Genomic DNA, 9742 nt, shown 5'->3' with positions numbered 1-9742 from the left:
CGCCATATTCACCCCTTCAAAAAGTTTTTTCCTATAATTTTGTGCTTTCAACTGATAAATCAGATTTCAACATCTGTACTGAAAGTGAAGGCTGATTGTTATGTTACTATAACCCTGTTAATGCAAATAAAAATTATTGACATAAAGAAAGTCTTTTCCTTCTTTGTCTGCTATTCCATATGTTTACCTTAGGGGTAGACCGTTTCGCAGGGGGGGTGCACCTTCCTAAGAAAATAAGTCTTCCCCATCCTATCCCTGCTACCAAGCTCCTGTTCCTCATTTCAGACTATTTCACACTGCGGTTGCCCCACTTCATCTTTTTCTTTTATTTCTACAAAATACATTTGGAAGTTCATCAAACCCGGGCGACTTGTCACTAGGAAGTGTTCTATCCCTTAACTCATTCAGTGTCGGACACAATTTGCAACTGCACCGGAGCCAAATATTCATAAACAGCTTCACAATTCACTTAACTTAGAAGCATCAGGTTTTTAAAATAGAGGGAAAAAAAGTTTCTAAAATCTCTTCCTTTTTTATTACCAAAGATTTATCAGGCCTGCTCAATGCTGCCACATAAGTGGATGAGTCCTGTGTCTGAATTACAGAAGCCAGGATAGATTAGATTAGATTAGATTAGATTAGATAGATAGATAGATAGACTTGCTCTGCATCCAAAGCTCTTCGATGGAGGGCCCTATTGACATGTAGAGGTTTAGACCTGTTTCATATGGGCGACGTGATATCACTGTGAGAAAATCTTTTGCCGGGATTTTCGGGGAGGGACTTGACATATAAGTCCTACCCTGAAAATAAGCCCTAGCTGCATAAAAAAAACCCACATACATCACCTAAAAGACACTATCTGTGTCTGCCGCATGTCTTCCGAAGCTCCCTGGTACTTGCTTGAAGTTCTCTGGCACAGCTTCCTGGTCAGGATTTTTTAAAACCCCGCCTCCAGGAAGCGCCTCTGATTGGCTAAGCACCACGGCTTAGTCAATAAGAGCCAGCGCTTGATGAACCAATCACAGCCATTCAATTAGAATGGATATTTATACATTATGACATGGCGGCTCTTATATCTGTTTGTGTTTAACAAGTGGTTTTCACACTTCCTCCAGATGTAAAGGGTGACGAGGGTGTCTTGTGTCTAAAGGAATTTAGTGGCAAGTTCCTGACATTAATGGCATCTGTTCCCCGCCAACTGGCAGAAGAGTTCCTCTACCGGACATAAATGACCACAACGGCACTGTCTGTTAATCTGCTATATAGATGTCCAGAACTGTAAAGAGCTATAAAGGACTTTGGCTTTCACCTGACAGGATGTACCCTGACAGCAGGCGGCCATTGACAGTATTGTGTGTCATGGATACAGACGGGGAGAATGGATCGGAAGTTATTAATACACTGGGGCACATTTATTAAGACTGGTGTTTCACACAATGCACCATAGTAGGATGTGACTAATATATGAAGAGGCCACACATCCTGATACACTCCTTGTCAGTAATATCACTCCTCAGACATTATCGGAGGGGATAAGACTGTCTCTGTGTGATTATAACATTGATATAAGTGGTTACAATATCAGGGGAAAAGGAGAATTTATTGTGGAAAACTGACCCCTTGATAGGAGGCTCTAGTACCCTGTTGTACCGCCTCTAGCTTGGATACAAGATATGATACGGCGGGCATGGAGGCTCTAGTACCCTGTTGTACCACCTCTAGCTTGGATACAAGATGTGATACAGGTGGGCATGGAGGCTCTAGTACCCTGTTGTACCACCTCTAGCTTGGATACAAGATGTGATACAGGTGGGCATGGAGGCTCTAGTACCCTGTTGTACCACCTCCAGCTTGGATACAAGATGTGATACGGACAGGCATGGAGGCTCCAGTACCCTGTTGTACTGCCTCTCGCTTGTATACAAGGTGTGAAAAGGGTGGTCATGGAGGCTCTAGTACCCTGTTGTACCGCCTCTAGCTTGGATACAAGATGTGATACAGGCAGGCATGGAGGCATACAGGTTCTTTATGGTATCCTGCGGCATATCGCTCCACATTTGCTGTAACTGAGCCTCTAGATCGTGCAGACTCATAGGCTGACAGAGTTGGCATCCCTGATGTTCCCATACATGTTCTATTGGTGATAAATCTGATGACCGGGCAGCCATGGAAGTGTGACAATGTCGTGGAGACATTCCTGTGACCCCCTTGTGTGTGCGGCCGACCATTATCCTGCTGGGAAATTCCTCTTGGAAGCCGCCATGAGAGGAACACATGTGGCTCCAGGATGTCCTGAACATATCACTGAGCTGGCATTGTCCCTCGTACTAGTACTAGTAATTATTAGGAAATTATAGTACCAGTGTTTCTGCGCCACACAGCACTGCTACATGCACGTCACACACACAGCACTGCTACATACATTGTTCATCCCATACAAGAGATCAGAAGCAGCACAGCAGTGGAGATGAAGGACCTGTGATGATGTCACTGTCATGCTCCACCTCTGATCACATGACGGTGACACTCATCCCGAGAGAATAACTTACGTGCTCCGCCTCTGATCACATGATGGTAACGTCATCAAAGGTCCTGTATCCTTGTGTAGATTACGGCGGACTACAAACTCCCTGTGGCCTCAGTTGCTATGGAATACTAACGAACACCTAGCTGGACAGCAGCCGTGTGCTTACAGGACCTATGATGACATCACCATCATATGATCAGGGGCGGAGCATGTAAGTCACTCACAAACCCACCCACGCACGCACGCAAGCAAGCACAGACGGACAGGTCATCATTAGTAATTTGACTAGGGGTGCATGCAATTGGAAAATGAAGTTAAGTAGAACAGTGCCGGGACTAGGCGATGTGTGGGGGGTGTAAGTATTAATCCTTTTATTCAATTTAAAAGGTAAAAATTCCATGCAGGAATCAGGCAACACATTTCTCTGTCATGGACCATTGGTTTTGTCAAGCCGTTACAATGAAAAGTGGTGGAGGAACATTTGAACTCTGGCGGTCGAATGCGACGGAGCAGAGGGTCATAGGTCAGCCACGCCGCCCTCTGTCTCCGCTGTTTTGCTGACAAATAGAGATGAGTGAGCATACTCACTAAGGACAATTACTCGAGCGAGCATTGTCCTTAGCGAGTACCTGCCCGCTCGGAAGAAAAGGTTCGGGTGCCGTCGGGGAGCGACGGGGGAGAGCAGGGGGGAATGGAGGGGAGATCGATCTCTCTCTCTTCCGAACCCTGCTCACTCCCACAACTCACCGCTCACCCACGCCGGTACCCGAATCTTTTCTTCCGAGCGGGCAGGTACTCGCTAAGGACAAGACTCGCTCGAGTAATTGTCCTTAGCGAGTATGCTCGCTCATCTCTACTGACAAAGCTTTATGCAAATATGAACTTTGTCTTATTTTTTAGCCTAGTCAGCAATTAAAATCAATTAATACAGAATTTAATAACAAAAGAAACAAATGTTAAATAAAAGAGGGATTCTATTATATTTGCACATTCTTAGCAATTAAAATGAATTATCATTAGAGATGAGCGAGCATACTCGCTAAGGCAAACTATTCGAGCGAGTAGTGCCTTATGCGAGTACCTGCCCGCTCGTCTCTAAAGATTCGGGTGCCGGCGCGGGTGGGAGGTGAGTTGCGGCGGTGAGCAGGGGGGGAGAGAGTGAAAGATTGATCTCCCCTCCGTTCCTCCCCCGCCGGCACCTGAATCTTTAGAGATGAGCGGGCTGGTACTCGAATAAGGCACTACTCGCTCGAATTGTTTGCCTTATCGAGTATGCTCGCTCATCTCTAATTATCATGCATACGTGTTATTGTTCTATAAATGGATTAAAAGAAAAAGATTATTTATTTCCCACAATTCATTATGAAGTAATATAAATATCTGATTCCATTCTGTCTACATTACATGTAATAGCAATTTCGAACCAATAGATGTCACTCCATTGCTATAATCAACATGGTATTCAAAACAGAGTACGGCTGCCTTCACATCTGTGGTGGGGAGTCCGTTTCCTATATGTATACATACATACTATTCTTTTTTAAATATCTTTAAAAAAAAAAATAAAAAAAATCAATATACATGAAGATAATAATTTATTTTCAGTTCTTTACTTTTACCAGCATTGTCTTTTATGTATTTTAGGCCGCCCGGTTGCAGGTTTGTAATCTATAGATCCAATAACTCTACGTTTTACACAAAACCTAAAACTTATTAGGGCTTATTCACTTGAACGCATCTGCGCTGGTCCCCCCCCCCCCCCCCACTCTCACACCCATTGACTTCTATGGGAAACTTTGGTGCGCAAATTCGCAGAAAAATAGAACAAACAGAAAATAGAACAAAATACGCTTGTGTGAAAGACCACGTGAAATCAGTGGGTTCTATTCTCTGCATATTGTGCGCACAAATACACGCGTGTTCAGGAGCCCTAAGGTGAAACGTGTCCGGTTTGAAAAATTGGGCTTTGTCGTGTAGGCCAAAATTATCTTTGGGGGCACGTGGTTAAAAAAATATAGTTATAATAAAAAAATCTGAAGTTTGATATTGTCGCATCCAGAATGACCTGTACAAAAGAGTGAACACACTTTTTATCCCGCAAACACTATTAAAAAAATAAAAAAATAACAATTTTGGTATTGTTGTAGCCATAGAGACCCACTGAATGTTTTTTTTCTCCAGCATTCATGCTGCATGATTAACCCCCCCCGCCCCCCCCAAAAAGAAATTGTTGTTCTCTCTCCCTGCCATCTACAAAAATGTAATAAAAGTTCTACAATACATCATATGTACCCCAAAATGGTAACAATGAAAACTACACAAAAATCATGGACAAATAGAAAATACACCAAAAATCTTCATGTACTAAGTCCAAGGTAGGCTGCGTCAGTAAGGGGTTAAAAACCTTCATTCTGGTACCTGCAAGGGACAGATTTCCACCGCAGGACGCAACCAAATCTGCAGCGGCAAAATTCAACATTAAAATTTTGATGCAGAATTGCAGGCAGGTTTACGCCATTTTCAGTTCCGCATCAAAATCCACAACCGCTGCTTGCGGTGCGTCGTGCGCCTATTCCAACCCGTGTACAGGTCGCTCAGGTACCCTTCAGACGTGCCAGAATTAGGACACACGGACTTTTCTGTGTCACAGTGTTATCCCTATGGACCTTGAACTCCGCGCCAGTTAAAATCCGTACGTCTTTACTTCAAAACCGCAAGATTAACTTCCGCAGTGGAAGAGCTTTGGGTTATTTACGGCGTCTAGCGCAATTGATGTAAAAACGCTATAAATCCCACAAAGCATTCCGCAGGTAAAAATGCAGTAAAATCCGCACTACTTGACAAAACCTGCGTCTTACGGACAAATGTTGTTAAACGCCATTTGAAACTGCGGCATTTTACCACAATTTTAAGCAGCATTTTTGACTGCACAGCACAGCGTTCGACGGCACTTTTTATGGCCCCGCATCATTGTAATGGGTGATAGGGTGCGTTAAAAAATGACGAAAAATAGAACAAACAGCGCTAGAAAATCGCTTGAACACAGGTCTGAGAAGCCAGATTAAAATCAGGGGGAGCGTTGTATCGCCGCGCTCGCGATGCCGCGCTAATCACAGTAAAAAGGCCACTCTACGGCCGCTCTCACACACACAAATGCGGCAAAGTGCCGCGATTTTACTTGTGCTGTCGGCGTCCGACAGCGTGTTTTAGCGCACCCCAACATTGTGATGGGTGCCGAGGTGCGCTTAACAGACAAATATGGATAAGACTCTGCTCGAAAATCGCATGTCTGCGGCGCCATTGCTTTCAATGGGAGCGCTGAACAACGCATTAAGCGCGGTAAAAAGCGCCTGTGTGAGAGAGGCCTAACACATGCCAGGATTACCGCGGTAGTTTGAACGCCATGCTTATCGCGGTGCGACTCCCCCATTCATTTTAATAGGGGCCTTGCGGATAGGCACTCAGACATCACAATGTTCAAGCAGTCTGCTCTATTTTGGCGCTTTTTCTCGCACCTCATCACCTATCAGAATGATGATGTGCGTTAAAAGATACACTATGGAACGCAGTAACAAGGTACATTCGAAAACGCCGATAAAAATCGCGGTAAAACGCCTCGTCTCGGATGTTGGGCGTGTCCTACATAAATGGGCGGGGCACAGTGAAACACCCACCGTTTTTTGCCTCCCTCTTTGTATCCTCCCTTGTGCTGAAAATAAATACATGCCTTCCGTCCAGCTCAGAAACTGACCGGCATGACAGGTGAGGGGACATAACAGACTCGCACACCGGCGCCTAGAACCTGTTCCACCCACCTACAGCTCCTGCCCGTCTCCATAGCGACGCGGCGCTGCTGTCACTGACGTCATTCCCGCCCCGAGGTCAAATTTGAAGCGAATCTTGGCGCGCACGTCACATGACCATGTCGGACCACGCCCTGTTCCTGGCGCCCCCTGATGACGTCAAGCGTTCTCCCTCTCGACTCATTGTGGAAGATGGCGGCCGCGGGGTGAGCGCGTTTTCCCCGCACGGCCAGTCCACGAGCAGCATGAAGCGGCAGAGCGAGAGACGGTAGTCCAGTCCTGGCCGCGCTAAGCGGGCCCGGGAGCGGCGGGAGGAGGCCGGCAGCGGACACCACAAGAGCTCCGGAAGGCGGGAGAGGCCCAACCAGGCCGGGGCCTCCTCCTCCTCGTCTTCCTCCTCCCGGCGGCCCCGCGACAATCCGCCTCCCCGGCCGCTGCTCCTCCCCAGCCAGGCGGACGTGCCGGAGTACAAGACGCTGCTGATCAGTAACCTGGGCTCCGCGCTGCCGGAGCCGCTGCTGGAGGACTGGCTCTTCCGGCACTTCCAGCGCTTCGGGGAGATCAGCGTCAAGCTGTCGCACACGCCAGACCTGGGCCGAGTGGCGTACATCAACTTCCGGCGGCCGGCCGAGGCCCGACAAGCCCGACACGCCAAGCTGCGCCCCCTCCTGTACGACCGCCCCCTGCTGGTGGAGCCTGTGTTCACCCAACAGCCCAGCCGGCCGCTGCCCCTGAGCAGTGCCACCCTGCCCACCCCCCGCCACCTGCTGCTGGCGCCTGCCCTGAGCTCGTCCAGCAGCACCTCCGCAGAGGCCTACTACCAGAGCCTGTATGAGGCCAACGATGACCACGAACAGCTGGCCCCCGAGGACGACCACCGAGCCACCCGCAACCTGTTCATCGGCAACCTGGACTACAACGTGTCGGAGGCCGACCTGCGCCGAGCCTTCGACAAGTACGGCCCCATCGAGAAAGTGGTCATCAAGCGGCCGGCGCGGGGCCAGGGGGCGGCCTACGGCTTCCTCAAGTTCCAGAACCTGGACATGGCGCATCGAGCCAAGCTGGCCATGAGCGGCCGCCTGCTGGGGAGAAACGCCATGAAGATCGGCTACGGCAAAGCCAACCCCAGAACCAGCAGGGGTCCCGGTATGAGCTCTCCATTCTCTCCACAGACAAGCAGATAGACCTGAGCACGGTGGACCTGAAGAAACTGCGAGTGAAGGAACTGAAGAAAATCCTGGACGACTGGGGTGAGACCTGCAAGGGCTGTGCAGAAAAGTCTGACTACATTCGCAAGATCAACGAGCAGATGCCCAAGTATGCTCCCAATGCAGCAAACGCACGGACGGACCTCTGATCATTGACTCCTGCACTGACCCCCGGTGCTCAGACTGGACCCCTATATTAGTTCTATTTACTTTTTTTTTTTTTAAATAGAGATATTTTTTTCTTTTCTGTTCTTGAGGATCCCGGACGCCTGGTCGCTAGTGATAGGGGTCAATCAATATTTTTAATAACCTAACATAAGAAAGATAAGGGAACAGTATAATAAATGTGACATTAGTTATTTGGTTATATAATGTTATGTATTATATGTAAAACATTCCGGAAGTTGCTAGTAGAATTTGGATATAGAATCATATGTAAAAAGGTATATTCAAGCGTTTATTTGAATATTGATTTTAGAATACTAGATGTATGATTAATTAGATTTTATTCAGCTATCTTACTGAATACCAACTTATCAACTTTGTGCTGACTCCCGAGTAGGTGGCTGAACCAGTTTTGTCTATGTGTAAACTAGAAACAATGTCCCCTCTTTTGATGTGCAAATTGTTGATGGACCTTGAAGATTACATTTCTAGTCAAACAAGAAATGTAATTAACAAAAGTACTCAGCCAGTAGACAGCCAGGAGTCAACCTTTATTATCACATTGTAACTGTTTTATGTCTACTTCAAACAGTTTTGTTGATACCTTTTGTTTAGAAAGCTTTTTGATTTACAGTCATGTTGTAACCTGTTGGAATGAGGGTCTGGTCACCAAAAGTACTTTGTAACTAGGCATCAGGTAACATTTGGAAACGCCTTCTTTTCATCTTGCATATAAACTAGCAATGTACAATAATAAACAGGATTCATTCTGATCACTAGATGGTCTGTGTAGTGATTTATTATGGTTCTCTATGAGTACTCTATATAATATTTCCTCTTAATTTGGATACAGGCAACATTCGCATTTGGGTCTGCGTTCCAGACCCCCCACAGTTTATTTGGCGCCCAACGTGGGGCAGAAGCTAACTCCTTACCTGCAGCCGATACCTGACTACACTACCTGCCGACCAGCCGGACCAGAGGCCACGGGACCCCAGATCTACAAAACACCGGTATACGGTAAGCTCTTGACTTGCCACTCAAGCTCTGGGCTCTCCTGGCTTCATTCAGTCTCGTGTCGACAGGGGGTGAGTTGCTGCATGTTATATAGGACGCTTCTGCCTGTTATTTACGGTGTTCTTAGTGACCGTGCTAGACGGAAGAACCCTTGTGTGTATATTGCCATGTTGCCTGTAGTAATTGTTGAAATCTGTAAGTTGATAGTCTGTGTCATGTTAGCCATAATTTGCTTTTACTGAGTCTGTTATAATATCACCAGAAGTTCCCTTAAAAATAGAAGTCTGGGTGACAAATAGAGGTCTGGGTGACAAATAGAGGTCTGGGTGACAAATAGGGGTCTGGGTGACAAATAGGGGTCTGTGGGGCAAATAAAAAGAGAGAAGGGGGAGACGATTGCAGACAAGTGTATAAAATATAGAAAGATAGGACTTAGAAAAGCAGGAACCTTTAACTATGAGTTCTGGTAACAGTACGGGAAAAAGCATATGAAAGATATCAGAGACGCCGGTTTAGATAAAGGAACAGACAATATGGGAAACGTACAGGGCAAGCAGTATGCCTATATGGAAATCAGCTAGAGAAATAGTAAAAGACAAATAAGGCACGTTAGCTGTGGGAAGAAGAATGTAGTAAGGTGTTTAGAATTTTGGGAGTCTTAGACCAGCAAGTTTGGGGAAAAGATTCAGAGATAGTCAAAAAGGTTGTATAAAAATATGTTAGACAGATGGATTAAGGCAAGTATAGATACGGCAGTAAGGGGTTATCAGAGAAAGGGAATCCTCTTATAGTTTGTGTCCCTCGGGGGCATAAAGTAAGTTCATGCAAAATCTGTGGACAATTATGTGACAAATAACCACTATTATTTGTCTTGTATGTCTTGTTGTTATGTAAACTAATCTTTGTTGTACGTCTTAGTCTTCTTCATGTAAGTGTAAGTAAATATACTGTGTGGTTTTGTATTGTCTCTGTAGTAGTGAATGGTGTGAGCAGACTGTGCAGGTTAATAGAGAACAAAG

The 9742-nt window shown here is 46.2% G+C and overlaps 1 protein-coding gene across 1 annotated transcript; it reads left to right on the top strand.

Moving 5' to 3' along the window:
- Positions 1-6452: 6452 nt before the first annotated feature.
- LOC136620238 (putative RNA-binding protein 15B) lies at positions 6453-7690 on the top strand. Its single transcript, XM_066594944.1, has 3 exons — positions 6453-6539; positions 6606-7446; positions 7506-7690. Exons 1-3 carry the CDS (start codon positions 6453-6455, stop codon positions 7688-7690), a joined length of 1113 nt encoding a protein of 370 aa, XP_066451041.1.
- The last annotated feature ends 2052 nt before the right edge of the window (positions 7691-9742 follow it).

The sequence above is a fragment of the Eleutherodactylus coqui genome, chromosome 3, assembly GCF_035609145.1.
Source record: "Eleutherodactylus coqui strain aEleCoq1 chromosome 3, aEleCoq1.hap1, whole genome shotgun sequence".
Classification (NCBI taxonomy): domain Eukaryota; kingdom Metazoa; phylum Chordata; class Amphibia; order Anura; family Eleutherodactylidae; genus Eleutherodactylus; species Eleutherodactylus coqui.
This window is presented reverse-complemented; position numbering and strand designations above follow the sequence as displayed.